Source organism: Alexandromys fortis, unplaced genomic scaffold, assembly GCF_014885135.2.
Source record: "Alexandromys fortis isolate MF-2015 unplaced genomic scaffold, M_Fortis_MF-2015_v1.1 scaffold_41, whole genome shotgun sequence".
In the NCBI taxonomy this organism is placed as follows: Eukaryota; Metazoa; Chordata; class Mammalia; order Rodentia; family Cricetidae; genus Alexandromys; species Alexandromys fortis.
This window is the reverse complement of record NW_026067923.1, coordinates 3246044-3268664: the sequence shown is the minus strand read 5'-3', so window position 1 is coordinate 3268664 and position 22621 is coordinate 3246044. Positions and strand designations below refer to the sequence as shown.

Here is a 22621-nt window from a genome sequence, read left to right as displayed (position 1 = left end):
GAATCCAAGATGAATAAAGTATTATGTATTCATAGAGTATTATGCATACACTATTATGAACTGGTAAGTACTAGGACACAATGTTTGTCACTGCTGAAAACTGTAATTCTATGACCAATGTAAGTGAGAAGCCAAAGTAATGTTGTCATAGAGCAATAAAATAAAAATGCAAGTCTTTCTTAACATAGTTTTAAGATCCAAAAGTAGTAAGGAAATAACTTCAAAACACAACAATATAAAAGTAATTTTTAATATGGGGTTAAATCCTCTATGGTGATGGAATATGTGTTCTAGCATGTGAAAGGTCCTGGTTTCAATCCCTGGAATCATAGAACAAAGAAACAAACATACAAAGAAAAGTATTTTAGACAATTTAAGCACATAAATGCATTGTTCAAGAATACTTCAGAGGGCATTTGCTATTAAAATTATAACTAAGTTATAATTTGCTTGATACATACCCCGTTTTAGCAAAATTTGTCCAATATGTCATTACTACTGCACTCAGCATCACATCATTCTTGGAGAAATTGCAAGGAAATAACTCTGTAGGGCCAACCATGGGGATCCCCAGCACATAGGGAACCTCGTCTCCATGAGCTGCATCAGCCCAAGCTGGGACTTGATCTGTTTGGCAATGATGATAGAAGGCATAGAAGTACGTAGGTGAACCAAAGTTTGAGTGAAGGTCTGCTGTAGCCACAGCAGGTGCTACCCACTGATGGTCTGTAAACAAAGCCAACAATGTCTTCCTTCTGGTTTCGGGGTTATGACGATCAGCCCAGTCAGTATACATGAATTTTATGGTTTCTCTCAAAACATCTTTCCCTTCAGGATATCCGTATAAATTATCAACAAAATTAGAAACAGCAAAGTCAAAATCACTGGCTGATATACCATCATCACTATCTACTATATTTTCAACAAACTTCAACCCTTCCCCTTGGTTAACTCCTAACATGATGTCATAGTTGAGGAACTCTCCTTGTTCCATGAGTATCTGAGGATCATCTGGAATTACATCACCATCGATCACAGGTCCAAAGGCTATGTGGTATCGGGCTGGTTGCACATCTTGATCGACAAGTTCTTTGTAAGGCTTCTTCTGTAGGCATTCCACTAACTCCACCGTATCTGACACATTACAGCCAACCTTTGTGGCCAACATTCGAGCATATTTTGCAGGCTGGAAACTAACAGCCCAGCTGGAAAGGGCTGTTCCACTCTGAGCTATTGCTCGTTGAAAAAGTCCTATGGGGAAATCAACAAGAGTTTTGGGTGATTATTGAATAATGCTATGGTCCCAAAGTAACATCTGATATTTAAGACGTGTATATAATAGCCCAAGTACAACTGAAAACACAGATACTTCATGTCTGAGAGAAGGTACATAAAGCTATCCCCAGGGTATAAAGTACCAGTGAAGTGGGCCTAGGTCTTATAATTCCAACAGAATTTTCTTTGGATTTCAAAATTTTTGCATTCTCAAAGACATAGTAAGAAGAAGAGGTGAAGTTGGAACATATGGGTATTTCAAGGATTCAAATATTTTACTTAATGAGTAATAGAGGCAATCATCAACACTGACAGGATAAATCCAATTCTACCCTCTGCCTTCTCATCAGGCTGCATTGGCTGCTTGGAATTTTTCTTTTAATTTGGCTGCATATCCAGCTTCACTCAAAATGACTGTGTTATATTTGTTTTACTAGATTACATATGAAAAAATTATTGTTTGGGCCTCACACAGAAATTAAGACTTGAGACTTGTCAATACCCTGGGGATGTCACTGATAATCACACAAAAACAGAATATAACTTATGACATACTGTTTCTAGATCTCCCTGACAGATACCATACAATGAATATTAATATTTCTGAAGAAGACAACCTAAGCAGTGCCTTCACTAAGTTAGAAGAAAAACATCAGCAGGAATAGTGTGAAGGAGGTAATTAAACTTTTTCTACTGTTGAATGTGTGCTGTTGTATTTATTAGAAAACATGGCACATACATGGACCAGTTTGTTTGTTTTGTTTTTTACTTGATTCATTTAATTGCTATAAATTATGGCTGCACATACAGTAAGAGATATATGATATTAAAATTTACAAATACACTTGATTCACTGGAGTATTTGCTAATAGAATTTTTAAAAATATATAGGTTATCTATTTTATTTAAAAATTCATGTTTACTATTCACTACCAGGTTTGGGTAAGTTTTCATTCACTTAAAAACCATGCTCAATTATTTATACATGTTAATGAGAAAATAGTTCTTTACACAAAACTGTGGAAGTCTTCTGTGAATGGGTTCCAGAGCTCTCTCCATACATGCTTATGTATTTGCATATGTTATTAATGTGATTTTTAGATACTTTTTAAAATGCTCAAAAGGGCAAACAATACTGAATTATTTTTGGTTTCTTGAATACATTTTGCTTTGATAGGGCAAAGTTTACCAGAGCAAATTATAGATATTTCAGCAACGTGGCAAATGGAGGGTCTGGTGATATTTGAGTAGAGACGAATTTTACTAATAAAATATTTATGACTAAAATAAAGGTGATCATTTAAAAATAGTATTCTTTCTACCTCAGGCACTTAGTGACATTAAATATATCAAATATATCAAATAAAAATATATTTATCACATTATGTTAAGTATCACTTGAAACTTGGTGACTAGACGATTCCAGGATAGCTATTGGTTTTAGCATTGGTGAGAAGGCTTTGTTTAGTATATGTAAGATTTTGGGGACTCCTGGAAGCAGAGGCCTGAGAAGTACGGAATCCTTCACTGGATTTATAGCCTCAAAATTCCAGGTCTGCCTTGTGGGTAGAGACGATCTGAGAATTTCAGGGAATTTTCCATGGCCGCCCTGGTAGGACCAGGCAGCTCTTGGGAGGGGTTTTGAAAAAGATCAAAGTCAAGTCCGTCTCCAATGAGAAACAGATATATTTCCATAAGGAGTGTGGTGGAAGGTGACTCTCAGCTGCTTGCTGAACCATGTGCTACTACTGCTCACTGTCCGCCAAGTGATGAGCTCCTGCTAAATTGATTTTTCTCCTTACCCAGTGCTCTTGTGATACTGGCTGACACTGGTTTTAGGCCCACATTTGATCACATGATCCCAAGAGTTCTGTGTAAGTTCGCAGTGTTAACTTTGCTAAGTAGTAGCACTCAAGCCATACTAAGAATAGGAGAATCTAATCTGCTTAATTAAAAGCTCTACCTTTATCACTTCAAAATAAGCAATTTTATTATAGAGCAGCATATCTACTCAATTAAAACTGTTACATCTTTTTCATCATGCTCTTTGAAACCAGAATCCTACCATTGTTAAATGAGATGCCAATTAAACTATGGCAATAAGGTATATCAAAGTGACATAATTACTAAGGATTGGCTGTTGTCTTAGAATTTCAAATGTTTCCTTGACAACTAAAAATGTGTTCTGAGCACATACTGACTGTTCTTGGGGCTGGAGAGATGGCTCAGGGTCAGGAGGGTGTAATACTCTATGCTCGTAATGAGGCAGAGCTCAGTGCCCAGCACCCTTTTCTGATGGCTTGCAAACCCTTGTAGCTCTTAATGCTGGAGACTCTGATGACTGTGGCCTCTGTGGGCAGTGGCATTTACATGTGTATGCCACCCCTTCAAACATGTGCACACAATTACAAATTACAAAAGCAAATATTTTATTTTCGGAATCTGAGATTCTCTATGAGTTTCACTTGACGATGACTAACTTGTTTTCCTCACGCACACAATAACAACTAGGATGCAGACATCAAAGACGCCTGTGGTGATGACTATTCTGCTTTCTCCTTTGTTATGTATAAATAATAGATAGAAAGTATTTGCTTTGTGAGCTCTTCTGTTCTTACATTTAATAATGCAATTGTAATCCAGTCAATAATGGGACTGTAATGAGCGACTGAATGCCTGGTAAGATGGCAGGCACTTAAGAGAAAATGCTCAAAGCCAGAAAATGGAAATCAACACATTTTGTGGACTAAAGAAGGCTCGTTCTCCAGGCCACTTTGCCAGGCTCTGGGAGGAAAAAACAAACTTGAGTGAAAAATAGAAAAACTACAAAACCAGATGTGTTTTTCTTTGTAGTCAAAGGCTCTATTGGTGACCTCAATGCTTTGACAATTTTGGATCACGCATGCAAACTAATCAAATATCTATTCTTTCCTTAGGCAACAAGAAGAACCACATTTCCAGACAAACTAGTTTTTGCCTGCCTCATTAGGTCCATGCCAGTCAAGAGCTGCAAGCACCGATGTTTGAAATACTTGATTTTGATTACGGATAAATGGAGAGGACAGAGTGTTGAGCGTTTCTCTGACTTTCCCTCAGATCATCCTTTGACAGAAAGGAAAATGCCTACGATGCTAAGCATCATGAAGTGGACTTGGAAGAACACATTCCCTAGGTCCATGGAAGACAGGAAAGAGCCTGACAGAAATGTAAGCATGCACAGAAAGGCTAAAAACACAGCTTTAAGCAGTCACTAAGCCCAAGCTAACACTCAGTTGAAACAGAGAAGTATCTACAGAGCATCATGTAGTTCTGATGGCGGTGGCATGCAGACACCAAAATTGTCAAAATTTGCAACCTGCATAATACCTTTGGTTGAATTGCTCCAACGGTTACCTTCAGAATAATGGGATAAAGTCAGCAGGTTGACACATGAGCCCCCAGCGCCTGATCCAAACACAGTGATTCGCAAGGGGTCACCACCAAAGAACCCAATGTTCTCGCTAGTCCATCTTAGGGCCTGGATGAGGTCAAGGAGCCCGTAGTTTCCTTTGGCAGCCTGATCCCCTGTGCTCAAGAAACCTGGAAAACAGAAGAAGAAAGAAACCTTAGGATAATTGCTTCCGTTAATATGAATTAAACATACAACAAGTTTAAGTTTGTATGAGGCTTGTCCTGATTTCCACTAAGCCAAATGCTTTAGTGAAAGTGTTTCCGTTCAGAGAAAAATCAATAATTTTAAGAAGAACAGTAATGACTGAAACCTCGAAAGCGATGTTCATCTTCCCTCAATGCTTCCCAGCTTCTACAAAGAACTAGTCGCAGAGATGAGCAAGGGGAATAGAAAAGCCTGGGAGACCCAAAGACACCAATGTTCAGAAGCCAAGTTCTGTGATGATGACAGGGAAGCATGTAGCGAGACCTGTAAGCCTGTCTGCTTTGTGTAAAATGTCATGTTCAGAACTCCAAGGTGGAACAGCATGTACCATGCTTGTAGATAAGAGCTACTTGCCCAAGCTTTGCAGGAGAAGAGGTTGAGAGATTTCATGAGATTCTAAAGCAATCCTTTGCATGTGTGTGTGCCTACCGATGCTTAGCATGATGGAGAGGCTCTGAGAGATGTGCTGTGATAACACGTACTTTAGCCAATATAGACAAGCTAAAGCTTTGGAGGAGTTCTCACCCTGAGCATCTCTAGAATTCTCAAACTCTGCGAGACAATGGAGCTGAAGTCTAGAGTGATCAGTGCATTTTGAAAATAGGTACAATCAAGGTAGGGAAAAGATGGGAAGGAATTGAAATGACAGGATGCCAAAGGTAACTGGAAAAGGATATATTTGAGCCAAGTGTGGTGGGCACAGATGTAATCCCAGCACTCATAGATTCAAGAACAGCCTGATCTACATAGGAAACTCCAGGCCAGCCAGTAGACACATAAAAATACCATAATGATAAGAGCTAAGTGATTCTCTAATCATTGGAAAGTTTAAAAGGAGCTACTGTAGAACTATTTCAGCAGTCTCTCTCTCTCTCTCTCTCTCTCTCTCTCTCTCTCTCTCTCTCTCTCTCTCTCTCTCTTGCTAACATAGTGGGTTTTATAATGTGTTTATTTTGCACTGGAAAACAGAAAATGGAAACTACTTCATAAAATATTACATTTTAAAAGCTGTTAAAAAGTTATCCCAAACTAAAAAACTAAGGGACATAGTTACTGTCTTGTTACAAATAAATTGATTAGTAAAACTCAGAGATTCTCAGAAGGTTTATGGAAATGAATTTTAAAATCCAGTGGTCTCAGTTAATGCAGACAGAGTCAATTTGATGAGTCATTATGTTGAGTAAAACACGTGATTTGATTTGAAATATGTTTCTATGTTTTAGAAAACAAGCTCAGAATTGTGAAAAAACAAACTACGAGAGCAGTGCCTACCAAGGAGTAAATAAATCTAACATCAAAATTTTTTTAAAAAATAAAAATTATATTGTGTATGTGTGCATATATGTTAATGCAGTCACACAGGGGACGCAGAATACATGCAGAATTTAGGGCAACTTTGGAAGTTGGTTCCTCTTGTCTTCTGCCTTGTGAACACAAGGTGTCCTGTGTATCTGGTAACATGCACAATATCCTCAGAAACTTAGTGCATGAGCTTGAAGCTGAATTTTCCATCTCCACCACCCAGGCCTCTAGCTTCTAGCTTGGCACGGTAGGAATACTGAAATTACCATGCACACCACAGCATGTGGCTTCCTATATAAAGATGGAGATTCAAACTTGGTTTCCCTGGCTTGCTTAGTTTATCCACAGAGCTATCCTCAGACCCAGATCTTCTTCCCTGTCATTGTAGGAAGAAATAGATGAAGTCAAGCCCTCCTGAATGTCTCTGCAATAATAGTTGGCTAAACATTCTTTTCATACAAGATTTTTAAAAAAAACCTTGTAGATATAGACGTGAAATCTTGGGTTGGTATAATTTAAGTGTGTATGGGGTTTGTGCTGATCACCCTGCACACAGGAGAACAAGGTGAGAGGGATGCCTGTTTGAAGTCAGGATAACTACACAACGCACCACTGCAAAAAAAAAAAAAAAGCAGCCTCTCGTTCAATGTATGTGTGCATTTTTGCATGTATAATTGGAAGATATTATCTGTGAGTTTGGGATAAACTCTTAACAAACATGTTTTGAGCAAATATCTTTCTGGTCAAACACATTAGTCTTTTTATTGAATTCACAGAACAACTTGAGGGAATTTCTTACAGGTCTTCTTGCTTCGACAGTTTCAAACTCTCTATTAGAAAATGATACATAAAACAAAAACCTTGCTCGGAATTCTTTTAGCTATATTCGCTTTATATGAACTTTGATATAACATAGAACTATTAGTTTACATTTGTGAAAAATTTTGCTAATCTATAAAAGTAGAATGGTCCGACACCATGGAATTTGAAAACAACATTGTGGAAAGATTTTCACCAATTATCTAGAAAGTTCTGGAATGATAAAGAATTCATATGTTTATGTATGTTTGTACACAAATTAGTGAATGCTTGTGAGTCTTAGGATGAATTAAATAGCAAAACTGAGACAGTCTTTGTAGTTTAATATCTATAATTTTATATTACAGATCTGTTCAGGTAGAAAAATGAACTTTGAGTCACTTAATACAAATAAGTCACTTAAGTCACTCAATACAAAACAAAAATTTCTATTGATTCCCTTGTGAAACAATATTGAAAATCTTCAGTTGCATTCAAATGACTCTCAGTGTCCGCACAGAATCGATTTAATAGCAGCGTCATCGTTCAATATGTGTCATGTAGAGAAAAGCTGCCATGAGAAAATGGGCGTCACACGAACTAAACAGTGTCCCATCTAGTTTTTTGCTTTCAGTGTGTCATGTTTACCACATTGACTGACAGGCTGGTAATTTTGTTTTCATGGAACAATACTACAAGACATATATCTTTGAAGAGAAGCTTCTCTTTCTACACATAGTTAAACTGTTTAGTTTTGAAGAAAATAAATCAGATGTAAAAATAGTATTATTAAACTATAATGATGACAATGGAGCAGAGTATATTGGAGCAGTCAAGTCCTAGTTGCAGATTGTCCAGGTTACTCTGTCAACCTGCATTGTTACTCAGTTCTATTTATGTATATTTGAGGCCATCACTACATCTACTTATCATCTATTATCAACCCATCTATACCATCTATATCATCTGTCTTCAGAGGGACTTAATGCTGCAGCATCCTGGAAGCACTACTTGAATATATTTTCCCTTGGTGGCACTTAAGTCACTCATAATAAATCATCACAAGCCTCATCTGCCCTTCCCCAGCATTCATTGTCAAGTCCTGGAACATGTGACTAATGCCTGTCCTCACACAATGACACACTACTGTTTTTGAAGATAGAACCACAAGAACTAGAAAATCATCTATTTTCCATTTTCAAGGAGAAGTAGAGATATCCCATCTCCATTCAGATATCTAATTTACTTGACTTATGTAAGTAATATTCAAAAATAGATTCACTTTTTAAAACACTTTTGTAATTTTAAGACAAAGTTCATAATAGCAATTATGTTCACAATTATTTCAGTGTCCACTCTAATCTACAAAGTACTTTATCAATCTGTGTACACTTAATATCATTCCCACTCAAAAACTTCTTTTCATCAAAAAAAAATTCTAATTGTTTTCCTGATTTTTGATGACTGGTTTCACTTGTCTGGTGAGATCTACCAAACAGGTCTAGCTTCAATTTGCCATTCATGAGATCCAAAACCTAACAACTATAACTATTATCAGGTATTAAAGAAAAGTCAGGCAACTGAACATGGACATAATCATTACAAATAAGAAAATCAGGTCCAGGATAGTATAAACTATACAAGGGAAAATAAGCATAGGGCAATAATTGTTGTATTAGAAATAGTGACTGAGACTACTTCTGATGAGAGTTCTCTGAAATCCAGGGACCATGGGGATATAAAGGTTATTAGTGATTCCATATGTAATCAGGCCTTTACTACAAGCAAAAGAGGGAACATCTTTAAAATGTGTAGAAAGGAAAGTCTAGTGTTTTACTAAACATAATAAGCAAACAAAAACAAAGTAAAAAAGTCTTCAAGGAAAAACTTGGAACTCAGAAGAATGTTTGCTGTTTTGTTTAGATGTCATCTAGAATGGGAGAGATAGGAGGGGTCGGTGATTCTACACTGCAGATGTGTGTATTCTTCTCTTAGGCATGAGACCCATATTTGAATATCTATTGTTATTATTTCCTAGAAATATTAAATATAAAGCAATCAGTTTTGAGTTATATATTATGTTCAAGTAATAAAGCTGAAGGGAGAATTTCCAATATTTGTTTCTGTTGCTTATATACAGAAGTCCACACTGTGTTCTTTTTATTTAGGAATGCTTCAGAATGAAGGTACTGCAGAGAATTAACTAGTTAGACTTCTCAAGATAGTGGGATATTCTTGTAGGGAAAGAGAAATATGGCCCAGAAGAATAACTCATTGAGGATTTTCTATCTTAAACATCAAAAACTTTACAAAATTATATTAAAAGCCCAGGTCCTTCTAGACATTTGAGCCCCTTTCCATCAGTTGTCAGAACCAGCCAATTCTTCCCCTGCGCTGTTTCTGGATTCTACATCAATCCCCACATGACTGGATTCTCCCGAGATCCTATGTGTAAGAGACTCTGTTTTCTTGACATTCTTCTACAAGTCTTAAAAAATTCCAGTAAAAATGCCTGTGTTCCCTTTTCTCACCAGACCTACCTTTGGAAAGATCCCATTTGAGCACATGCGTGCATACACACACACACACACACACACACACACACACACGCTCGCACACAGCATTAAAAGTATATTAAGAAATGATTAGAAAATTTATTTCCATTTTGTTTCTTACTAAGTGGCTGGAGAGATGGCTCAGTGGCTCAGAGCACTGGCTGCTCTAGAGGACTGGGGTTCAATCCCCCACATGTGGAACATCTCACACCTTTCTACAATTCCAGTTCCAGGGATCTGACACAGTCACAGACATACATTTCTCAAGTTTTCAATTTTCTTGCAAACATGCTGCTTTAAACATCACCAAGCTGGACATTATGGTAGCATTAATGTGAAATAGTCTCCAGAGGCTGTCATGTTTAAATATCTGCTCTTCTGATTGTGGTGCTCTTTTGAGATTTGTGGAACATTTAGAAAGTGGAACTTTGCTGGGGAAAATTAAGTCAGTGCAAGCACATCTTGAGGCTTGATAGCCAAGTCCCACTAAATGTCTGCCCTCTTCCTCTATACTACTCATACATGTGACCAGCCTTCTTCTGTCCTGTTCCTGTTTCTTCCACATCATGATGCGGTGTACTCTCAATACATGACAGACACTAAAGCACTCCTCTTTTCAATTCCTTTCATTTGTAAAAAGAGAACTTACTAGTATAGGCATCTAAAAGCAAATGGTTAAAAAAATATAGGATCCAGACTCCATAATAGGAGGAGGGCAGTGTTTGGAAAACTGAATGTACACAGCAAATGACAAACTGGATCCTTATCTTGCACCATATGTTTTTTCTAATCAATTAACTCTCGAACTTTCAGAATGAACCAGAGGAAGAGACATTTAGAACACTGGACTTGGCATTGGAGGGATGGCTCAGGGGTTAAGAGCAGTTACTGCTCTTGCAGAGAACTAAGTTGGTAATAAGCACCCGTGTGGTGACTCACAGTTGCCACTAAGTCCAGTTCTAGGGGGGCTTGCATTCTCTTCTGGTGTTGTGGTTTGCATAAGGCCCACAGGGAGTGGAATGATTGGGATGGGTGGCCTTATTGGCTCTGTTGGAGTAGATGTGGTTTCGTTGGCGGAAGTGAGACACAAGGGGGGGTGGACTTTGAGGTCTCAGCTCAAGCCTTAGAAGTGTCACTTGCACTTATGTTGCCTGTGGGTCAAGGTGTAGAACTCTCAGCGATCTCTCCAGCACCATGTCTGCCTGCACGCTGTCATGCTCACCACCATGAAGATAATGGACTGAAACTCTGAAACTATAAGCCAACCCCAATTGAATGTTTTTCTTTTTAAGAGTTCCCAGGCTCATATGGTTTCTCTTCACAGCATCAGAAACCTTAACATGTCTGGTCTTTATGTGACTAGGCATACATGTAATTCATAAACATATGTGCAGCCAAAACACCCATATATCAAAATATAATGAGTATTTAAATCAGAAATGCAGACGTTTTTCATCATCTCATGGTTACACCAAAGCACAAGCAACAAAATGGAAACAGATTTATGAAGGGATTTGCAAACTTAAAATTATGTACACCGAAAGAAAAACTGGAAGAAAACAATTGTAAAACATGTTACTGCTGATGTATTAATGTCCATCCGATATAACAAAATTCTACAACTGAACAGGAAAAGAAAAACCCTCAGATATCATAATTTATAAATGAAAAGATAACAAATCCATCTCTTTCCCTAGTTGCACTTCAGATGCAATGATAACAGATCTGGGAAGAAGTAGCTAAGGGAGAAAGAGTTCATTTCATCTTACACTTCTAGGTTACAGTCCATGACCGTGGAAGTAAATGGAGGAATCTCAAACAGCTAGGCACATTATTCCCTAGTCAAGAAGAGAAAGAATTGAAAGCAGGTATGCTTACTTGTAGGCAGAGAAATGTCAGATCAAAATGAGGAAAGTAATAATGCAAACCAAACTATCCGATTCCTCATTTACTGTATCTCTGATAAGACACTGATGTTAGTTCAACTTCCTCATTTCCTGAATTTTAAATTATAATGATAATTTTGAACAATGGATTGTCAAAGAATTCCAATTAGTATTTCATAAAAGATGAGCATATGAGCCCTGTATCAGGGCTGTATGGTCTGCATTCCAATACATCTGCTTAGTGTAAACATAAAGACACCAGAACAGCAACCTGAGCAAACCACTAATGTATACCCAATGCCAGCAGCAGTAGCAGTTAGGTTTAGAAATCTTGTTTACCAATGTCAAAATAGATTTAGGATAGCCCTGCATTAATTATTAACCATTTATCAACCTAGTATTAAAAGCTGGTGCAATATTTTGCTTTTGGATTATGCTGAAGCCTAAGCAGCATGGTGATGCTGGTCCATGTGATGTGTTAACAATATTTCCCAAAGCTCATCATCCCTTTCTGTACTCAACAAGATCACCTGAGACAAAGTCATTCATGTGTTTTCCTGGTCCTCTGGTAAGAATTTTCCAAAGTACTACTGGCCCTGCAATCCTGATGGTAACTAATGTGGGTTCTCAGCTCAAATGGTCACAGAAGGAAATACTGAAACAAGTAGATCAATTCAGAAGACCCAACTCTCCCCAGGATACCTCATGTTAAGCTTAGATTTGTAATTAAAAACAAATCTTTTGTGCCTGGGTGACAAGTCTGAGGTCCTTTTCTGGCTGCTGTTTTCACTAAGAATTATATTTTCCAGTTTGAAGTCACCGTCTTTCTCATCAGATTTGACCTGCAACCGTTATTGGATGCTGATTGGCAGTGATTAGCTATTCAAGAAAGAACTGAAACTAATCTCTCTATTAATATACATGAAGCGAAATGAGGAGGAATGGGAGTCTCAAAGGCACGGAGACTGATGCTGCAAGTCGTGCAGCAAGACATCCTCTCCCAGATCCACTCACAGAATCAAACCCCAGAGAGGAAGCATGGCATTTGGCAGAGGTGGGACAAGAAACAGCTGTGTGGGCTGACATGACAGTGTAGCCACGGTGTTTCAGTGTAGAGTTGATCTTTCCACAGAATGAAAGCAGCATTCTGATTTTACACCACTTAGTAAAGTGCACACAAATATGCATTTTATGTTCTATGTCTAGGAGCTCTTTCTGTATTTGCTGCTCTGTGTGACAGTACTGGGCTGGTCACCCTTCGGATCAGTCTGTCTTTCAATCACCATGAAGTCTCTAGACAAGCAAAGGTATTTTCCTGTGCAGAAGTCTCTACAAGAAAGAAATATGCAAAGTCAGTTCTATATACCTTTATTGACTTGAAGTGAAATATGCTGATTTTATCTATAAATTACCCTTCTAGTTCTCAGGAAAGAAAAAAAATGAATTTAAAAATGTAGACCAATAAAATACTTTATCTTGCCTTTAAGGTTCTCTCTACCTTGAAAAAATCCTTTATAAATGAAATTTATTAATCTTACTGCGTGGAAAGTTTTGCCAGAACTGAAATATCTGTACAGTTTAAGGCTGTTTCCCATTTTCACTGTGCTCTGTGAAGATAGACAACACCTGGCAGGCTCCTCTGGCAGGTACTTAAGGCGAATTCTTCCTTACTCTTCAGGCAAAATAATCTCATCCTTTTTTGTCTGCACTGCATGAAACTCTTTGAAAACTTTATATAAATGTATGACTAAGTAATGATGGTAGATATTTGTTGATCAGAGCCAAACTACAGTAGGTTAATTTGCAATTTATTTGAACAAAGGCAATGGTATCTATTCTAGACAACATGGTGTGCTTTGGGGTTTTACATGCAAAAAGAAATGTCTTCTGATCTGCTAAAAATTCTTTCCATGAAAAACAATAAACAAAAAAACCACAATAGACCTAGCTGAAGAGCTACTGGCGATTGATGACTGCTGGGTCAATTGTGATTTGTAAGCTTAAAAATAGGTGTTGTATGGAAGACTATCCCGGATATTGTGGAAGGAAGTGTGCCTGTTAGTGCTGCTTTTAAAACAGTTCCATGATGGCTTGGAGACATTTAGCCAAGGGGTCGAGAACAAGCCTCAGCCAAGGGTTCACTATAAGATTTGTGTATGAACAGATTTACTTATGTCTATAGGCAGTGGATGAATGCCATCTACCATTTCTTACAAAGAAACAATGTATCGATGGTATAATGGAACCTCCTGAAACTGAGAAGCTTCTGTAAAGCAAAGGACACGGTGAACAGGACGAAATGGGCAGCCTACAGAATGAAAAAAGATCTTCACCAATTACATATCAGACAAAGGACTGATCTCCAAAATACACAAAGAACTCAAGAAATTGGTCATCAAAAGAACAAATAATACAATTTAAAAAAAAAAAAAAAACTGGGATACAGACCTAAACAGAGAACTATCAACAGAGGAATCTAAAATGGCTGAAAGACACTTAAGGAAATGCTCAATATCCTTAGTCATCAGAAAAATGCAAATTAAAACAACTCTGAGATTCCATTTTAAACCTGTAAGAATGACCCAAATCAAAAACACTGATGACAAATTATACTGGAGAAGTTGTGAGGTAAAGGGAACACTCCTATATTGCTGGTGGGAGTGCAAACTGGTATAACCTCTTTGGATATCTGTATGGGAATTTCTCAGAAAATTAGAAAACAATGTACCTCATGATCCAAAGAAAGCTCAATTATACTACGAGAACATGTGCTCAGCTATGTTCATAGCAGCATTATTTGTCATAGCCAAAACCTGTAAAAAACCAAATGCTGCTCAACCAAAGAGTGGATAAGGAAAATGAGGTATATTTACAGAATGGAGTACTATACAGCAGAAAAAAATGACATTGAAATTTGTGGACAAATGGACAGATCTAGAAAATATTATATTAAGTGAGGCAACCCTGAAAAATATAATATGTACTCAGTCATAAGTGGCTTTTAGACATAAAACAAAGAAAAACAGCCTACAATTAACAATCCCAGAGAAACTAGACAACAAAGAGAACTCTAAGATCTAATCTACATGAATCTAATCTACATGGGAAGTAGAAAAAGACAAGATGTCCTGAGTAAATTGGGAGCTTGGGGATCATGGGAGATGGCAGAAGAAGAGGGGGGAGGAAAGGAGGAGAGTACAGAAGAATATTAGCTCAATAAAAACAATTTTTTAAAAAATAAATGCTTAGCACTAAAAAAAGAAAAGAAAAATTCATACCCACCTTTCACTTCAATAAGCATTGTGTAGAGGGTGTTCACTTCTTAGGAACTATTTTTATGAATAGTTGTCATAAACTGTTGTGGAATATTAATTTAAGATGTGTTACATTTGTTTATGCTAAAGAACATTTGTTTAAAAATGCAGAGATATGTTCCCATTTTTATGTTGCATTTGTTTAACTCTGTGAAGGTGGGTTACTTTGCCTGTTTAAAACACCTGATTTGTCTAATAAAGAGCCGAACAGTCAATAGTGAGGCAGAAGAAAGGATAGGTAGGGCTGGCAGAGAGAGAGATTAAACGAGGAGAAATCTGGGAGGCAAGATCAAGCAACAAGAAAAGGAGGAGAAGAGAACAGAAGTGGCCAGCCACTCAGTCAAACAGCCAGACACTGAATAAGGAAAAAAAGAAAAGATATACAGGAGTAGAGAAAGGTATAAGTCTGGAGGCAAAAGATAGATGGGATAATGTAAGTTAAGAAGACCTGACTAACGAGGGAGGGGGACTTGGTTGGGGGAGGGGAAGGGAAAGGGGAGGCGGCTGGGGGGAAGAGACAAAAATCTTTAATAAATAAATAAATAAATTTAAAAAAAAAAAAGAAGAGCTGACTAGAAACGAGCCTGGCTAAGGCTGGACTTTCATAAGAAACATTAAGGCAACATGTGATTTATTTGGGAACGTGGTGGTAGGCCCCCAGGGAGACAAAGGAGTAAAAATTCAGCAACAACACATACAGCATTTTCTTATTAGTACAGTTTCCTTGTACAATTGGATTTGATTGGCTTTTCTGTGACTCAGGTTGGAGTACTCCAATGCATAGTAAAATCACCAACCCCAGCTACAGATTTGATAGTCAGAGCAACCTGGAGTTCATCATCAGGATGAGCTGGTATGACAATGTTACTTTCAATGGTATCAAAACCACCATCAAAATAAAACCCTTTTTCTACTAAAAGCACCATGCCTGAATCTTCTCAAAGACGCCTCACTCAAAGGAAGAAGCATGGTTTGCAGTGCACAAAGAGTGATAAATATTTAATAACCTGCACATCCTAGGTCAAAGCTCTCCAGCGTTCTTCTGAACCGGGCCACGGTTCTTCTTGCATCATGAATGATCATAAGTAAAGAAAGTTAACTTCCCCAACTCTGCTCCAAGGCCAGCACCAAGTGAGCCTCACTAACATAACCACCCTCCCATCCTTAGTCCTCTGCCTCTGAGTCTGGCTAGGTAGGCTTGGTTAAATGGTGTTGTTCTTTAATTTTTTCCAGAATTCAAGGGCTATTTCTAGGTAGTTTGTTATGCAAGAGTCCATCACCATTGTTTATTTTGAATCTTAATTCTTTTATCCAGAAAAAGAAGCCTTTTAAATTTAACAAATAGGATTAAAGAAGCCAATCTGCAGATGTGCCGCCCTAGGGAATTTTCACTCAGTCGTCAGGTTCATATGCAATTTGACTCATCAGAGTCTGTCACCTAGTAACACTAAGATCTCAGTCAGCAGGAAAATATGCTATGATGCTCACACGATGACAGAATCACCTATGATGTTTTCCTCAGAAAAATTCTTCAACTTAGGCAGCCTGTATTTTACTGATCGTTCCTGAAGAAACCCTGCTTAAATGATTTCGGTGATACCAATCTAGTGTACAGTAATTGAAAATTGGGTGGGCTGGGGAATGGCTCAGTGGATAACGCATTTGTCATACAACTATGAAGACCACAATTCAGATTTCCAGAACCCGAGTAAATCCAGGCTGTAATTCAGTAACCCATATAAAGCACAGAATTGTAATCCTCATGTCAGAAGAGGAGGCAGGCAGACACAAAAGAATCCCTGAAAGGTAGTGGGCTGGATAGCTGGTCAATGCAATGTTGAACAAGAGACACTGTTTCAAACCAGGTGAAAGTTAGTAAACATGAAATGCACATATACATCACACCAACGCGTACACACACCCACACACCCACACACACACACACACACGAACAAATAAAAAGATTGTGAGTAGACCAATGGCATTTAAACTGGAGCTCATTGAGGAACAGACTCTGTTCTAGGTGTGTGGCTGAGCGTCTCCTGCAACAAGCTTCATTTGGTCTAAACAACAGTCCTGATCAGTGCATAAGCATCTAAAGCCACCTGATTTTTTTTAAACAAATTACTATTTAACTGTCACAACCTAGAGAATGATTTTTTCTATGTTTCTAAGCATCTCTTGCTCTCTTCTGAGAAAAGAGAAACTTAAAGTTTTTGCCCCCTAGCAAATAACTCAGCTTCTATTCCTGGATAGTATAATCTTCTCTTGTCTAGAGGTCACACAGTGAACAAATGACCCATCTGGGACAATGAAACACAGCAGCCTCTTCTTATCACACAAAGGAACAATCAGAGAAGGGAAAAATAACTAAGCAGAAAAAAAAAGTGAGAGAAAACCCCCTGGTCCTAAACATCATTCCACAGAAATGTCACCTTTCATCAGAAGCGTTCCCATGCTAATAACCTGTGGTTTCTTCAGCCTTCGTTTGTAGAATAGGCCTCACTTTCCATGAAGTAGCTGCGTGGTTAAAGTGCTCACTCAATTCCCCATTAATTTCAAAGGGACTATGATGTAGCTTTAGCGGGTACATGTTCTCATGTCAGAGAGGCCAGCTGTCAATTAGAACTCCTGCGGACAGAACTGTCTAGTCTTTGTTCAAGAAGGACTCACTTTCTCAGGCCACGCAACCTACACAGAGTAACATTGGAAGTCTGCCCCGAGTGCCCCATTCCTCATAGCCTGTGCCTACTGTTGTATAGTTCTGAGGTAGAGTATGTGCAGGGTGGGCACACTCCATTAATTACATTCAGAACACATCTGTCCTACCGTTCAAAAAAAAATGTGTTGACAACAAGAGCTAAGTACCATCAAAGGCCCTACATTTAGAAAAGCACAGGAGATAAGCTACAGGGACATTAGAGAAATTAACATACAATATGAAAACTGCAGGTCTGTTTATGGCTGACCAGAGATGAAGTGGCAATAGAATATAAAATGGTGGGGAGGGGCATGAAAGCTATAACAGGTGTTCTTGATAGCTATGAAACAACTAGAAGGGTACATCATTTATTCAGAATCTAAGATCCTACCACTAAGACACATACACAATTTTGTGATTGTAATTCTTAAATTCTCCTTAGGATGGGTCTCTTTTAGTGCTTATATAAACTTTCCCAACATATGTAGGACCATTACAAGTCTGCATACAGAAAAACCACCAAGTAGAGAGAAAGAGCAAGAAATTGAGAGAATAACCACACAAACCTATTGCAATACAATACTGTATGCTATATTATAGTGTACATTTTTGGTCCTGGCAGCCCAGCCCACACTGACAAATAGGCTTTGAGAGTTCCTTGTCACACAGAACACTTTTAGCACACTTCCTAACAATAGTGAGTGCTTGGAAAATGTTTGCTTAATTGGCAACTATGCATGTTTTTGGAATTTAATAAACAGCTGTCCATTTATGTGACTATTACTTATGAACACTTATAATGATTAGGTAAGAGAGAAATATATATGTGTGTGTGTGTGTGTGTGTGTGTGTGTGTGTGTGTGTGTATATATATATATATATTGCCTAGCCTCCAGTGCTGTGTACTTGCATATCTAAATTCATGGAATGTGAAAACACATGAATGAACCTGGGTCTACTTCTCATTAACCAAAGTAGAAGCTTCTCTTTGTTGTCGATCCCCACCACACAGTCACAAGGTCCCTGGCTACCTGAAACCACTTTCAGATCTTAAGATAGATTCCAAGTCTAGCAACCACTGCACTGAAACTGAACTAATGGTACAGTGATTTATTAAGATGCTTAAATAGGCAAAATGATTGAGTTAGTCATGCCAATTTTGCTGATTTTTTAAAGAGCAGACACATAAAAAATGTATACTGTAGGATTTTTTTTTCAATGTATTTACCTTACTTGACACATATACAAAATTCAAGCCAATTTATAGAAAGCCTTAGTTCAGATGACGTCAGACACGTGGGCGAAGTGGAACTTTAGCCGTCAGGGATGAACCTGAGGATGTCTGCTCTTTCAGTCAGGGTGGTTTCTGGCTTAGAAGGCTGTGGGATATTTCCAGAGATGGAGGTGATGAGATGTTGCCGTTGCCTGTCTATCTCGTTTCTGAGATCAGGCTGCTGTATTAGTGACTGATGACTGCAGGGTGGCTTCGCTGACAGCTGTCAAGCACTGAGGGGTTAGAGCTAACTTGGAGTTTAGTTCAAAGATGATAGAGCTCTCAGCAGCGCTGATAGAATCATTTAGATAAGAAGGCAGAGGAAGCAGTAGAGCCGTGAGGGAGTGCAGGAACAAGAAAGGCCTGTCACCAAGTCTTCTCTGGGATTTGAGAGACCAGTCTCACCTGAGTAAAAGAAGGTGAGTGTTTATCTCTCAGATATTCAGAGAGACCTCCTGCTAGATGGATCAAGAAAACCCATACTGCCAGGAAACAAGCCATTGAGTGCTGAGCCTACTGATACCCAGGCCTTTTCAAGTTTCTTAGTGAGTACATCACTGGGGCATAACACATATAATTATTCATTAAATAAATGATGTAGCATTAACCAAAAGTGGACACTTCTCCCCAGAACCAGAGAACAATCTTCGATGCCGGCCTCCAAGTAACATGTCTACACATAAAGCCATCAGAAACATTATCTGATTTCCCCAGCATTAGGACTGATTCACAGTAACTCCAAGAGGGCTAAAGATGCATCAGTATTCAGATATGCAAGTGTTTCAATTATGTAGTTTCACGTACATATTGCTTCTTAGTAATTATTCTCTTTCGTATGTTTATGTGCCCCCAAAAATAGTGAGGTGAAGGACCTATGGACACAGGCTTGCTAGTCATTTTCCTCCAGTAGGCAATATACGTTCCCTCAGTTCTTGCTGTACCCACCATCACTGAGGCTATCTCATCATTCTTTGGGGGGGTATTTTTGGTTGATCTCTCACAGAATAACCCAATTTACAGTCTTTGGAGTTCTTTATTATACAATCTGTCCTAATTACACATTCTGAGAATAGTAATAGCTCAATAAAGGTTTTCTTTCTGACTTGGTGACCAAACATATTTCCTTCATCTTTTAATTACAGAAAAAATTACCAAGAACAACATAACATAAGTTAGTGACATATTAGCATGCATAAGCTAAGGGCAGTATGTCCTTCCAAAAATTTTAAAACTATTTGAGTGGTCTGCATGGTACTGAGTTCACTCATGTCTTCCCCTGGCCTGGGTAGGAAATCCATGCTGTATCTAGCCCATGAAAAGTAACATTGCTGCAGAGAAATAGCAGCGGTGGTTGCTTTTTGAATTAAAAATCACAGAGCCTCTACATGGCACTTTGGGGAAAAAATGAATGTCATTAATCTCTACTTCCCAAATGGAATCCAGGGAGATTAAGCCACTGCTGGCTACACATCTGTTACACAAAACAGCTGCATAAAATGGGTATAGATTAACATGGAAATAGATTTCGTAGATGTTCTTTCAGCTCCAGAACATCCTTATAAAGCACCTAGTCACACAGAGCCTCTCTAATTTTCTAGCAACAATTTAAATAAATACAAGGTGTCAGACAATAGTCCCCGTTCAGGGGAAAAAGGGCTTCAATTTTACTCGAGTTAATTGAGGCTCGAATCATTCCTGCGACATCCATGGCAATTTCACATTGGTGCACTTCAATTAAGGAATAATAAGAGTGCAAAGTAATTTATACTCATAGATTAGATGTCGTCTGCGAAAAATTGCTGATTAACTCAAAGGCTGCCTCTGGAGTGCTCACCACGCATTTTACTAGGGGATCCCTCTGTCTCCTTTCATCCTAATATCTGGTCACAAATTAACAACACTCTAAAATTACCGTTTTAAAAAATTCAATACATTTAGTCTACACATCCATTCATTTCTTATTTCAAGTTTCCAAACCACAACTGTTTTACAATGATAATAAATGTCAATCACCTTTTATTTTTAGCACTACTTTTATTATAGTGTATGGAGCATATGCATGTGCACACATGCATGTATATGTGTATGTATGTATGTGCATGTCCATTTGTGTGCATGCTTTTATGTGTCAGGTTGTGTGTGTGCACACGTGTTGAAGTTGGGGGTAGATACTAAGTGCTTTCCTCTATTGCTCTCCATAGTATTTTTTGAGACAAGGTCTCTCCTGAAACCTGGAGCTCAACAATTGGGCTACATCGTTCAGCCAGTGCTGGCTGCACATCTACATTTCCCATGATCTTCCTCTACCTACACTGGGATTGCAGGAGTGTCTCCCATAGTACCTGCCTATTAGGTGGGTTCTGTGGATTCAACTCAAATCCTCATGCTTACAAACTAGACACTTTTCTGACTAAAACCATCTACCCAACTATTTTTTAAAAATTATTTGCCAATGCTTTTTTTAAAATTTTTATTCTTTAGTAACTTAGCACTAAAATGTGTTTTCTTTGATAAAGCAATGTTATTCTGTAAAATATTGTTATCCAAATCTTCCACATTTTATTCATACCCCGGTAAACATATAACTTTTAACCATGAGAAAAGATAATATACAGAGACAAGATTTGTAATTTGTGTTTTAACAAAATTAAATTATAATTATTGGTAACTGATAAGCATTATGTGAAAACAAAATGTGTGTAACTTTCCCAACTTCACAAATGATGCAGGAGGATCAACACTTTCCTTTGTCTTCTCAAGTCATTATTGTTTTCAAGTGTCTAAAATATGGCTTGGAAACATCAAATTTAAAAGAACAATGACTGAAATAGCTTTATTGAAGTTATTAGTCTATGCCTCATCATTAGATATTAGCTTGAGGAAAACAAAGTGGAGCATAAAGAATCCCATAGTCTTTAATTGGAAGAAAACATGGACTATTTCTGGTGATTTTTTTCCCCCATAAAGACAAAAGAACAAAATGAAATAGGTGAACTCGTTTCAACCTTTCCCCTCTCTCTATACTGGAGTGTTGGCGAGCTGGACCTAAAGAAGGTGGAAGATTTAAGTAAGACTGTGTGTTTTGCTTCTTAGCAGTGTTTTGAATTTTTGAGTGAACTCTGTGACTTCTGAAGAAGTGTGTTCATTCTGGAAAAATGTGGTACAGAGCAGATTGAAGGCGATGACTGTGTGTTCAAAGTAGTTTCCATTTTTGTGGGGAACTATGCAAATAAGAGATCTAAGAAAATCTAAAATTTTTATTTCTCCTTTAGTAATACTTTTTGGTCTTAAAGGATAAAGCAAACAGTCACCTATCACATCACATGTTCTGAGAAAGGCCCTATGAGGCACTTTATTTTGCTGACATCATAGTATTGTGCTTCCACAAACCGAGAGACGATATGAGAAATGGTCTTAGTGGTGCTTTCGTTCACCTATAAATATGAACAACTTTCTTAGGTTTGGCTCTCAAGGAACATATTACAACAATGTACAGAGAATTTGAGGTAGAAAAAGAGCCATAAAGGAACATTTAACAAATTTAAGAAAGAAGAAAAAATATCCAGTCCTAGTAAGTTTAATGACAGGTAAAAATCTAAGTTTACAGGGATTACAAGGTGGTCTTAGGCCAGAGAAGCAAGCACAACAGCAGTTAGCTTGTTTATCCTGCTGAGATCTTTATTTCAACCTGCCATTGCCATGGAGACCCAGTCTCCAGCTTGCCCAATCCCAAGCCTGAGAAGCCTTGTCAAATCAGTCAATGAGCAGCAGGTCTTGGAAGGAAAACATGTGCAAAGAAGCTTTTACCACACTCTCCTTCCTTCCGGGAGGGAGATACTGTCAAAGCACTGGAAAGGAAGTC

General features: G+C 38.0%; 1 protein-coding gene across 4 annotated transcripts in view; it reads right to left on the bottom strand.

The window, feature by feature from the left end:
• The window catches only part of Nlgn1 (neuroligin 1), a 660587-nt gene that overhangs the window by 1473 nt on the left and 636493 nt on the right, over positions 1–22621 (bottom strand). For 3 of the 4 annotated variants that reach the window (XM_050142046.1, XM_050142045.1, XM_050142047.1), the window contains 2 exons: positions 4642–4854; positions 462–1251 (listed from right to left, as the gene is read on the bottom strand). In XM_050142046.1, coding sequence (XP_049998003.1) covers positions 462–1251; positions 4642–4854 — 1003 coding nt within the window. The remainder of the gene's footprint in view (positions 1–461; positions 1252–4641; positions 4855–22621) is intronic. The other variant, XM_050142048.1, reaches the window with a different exon arrangement.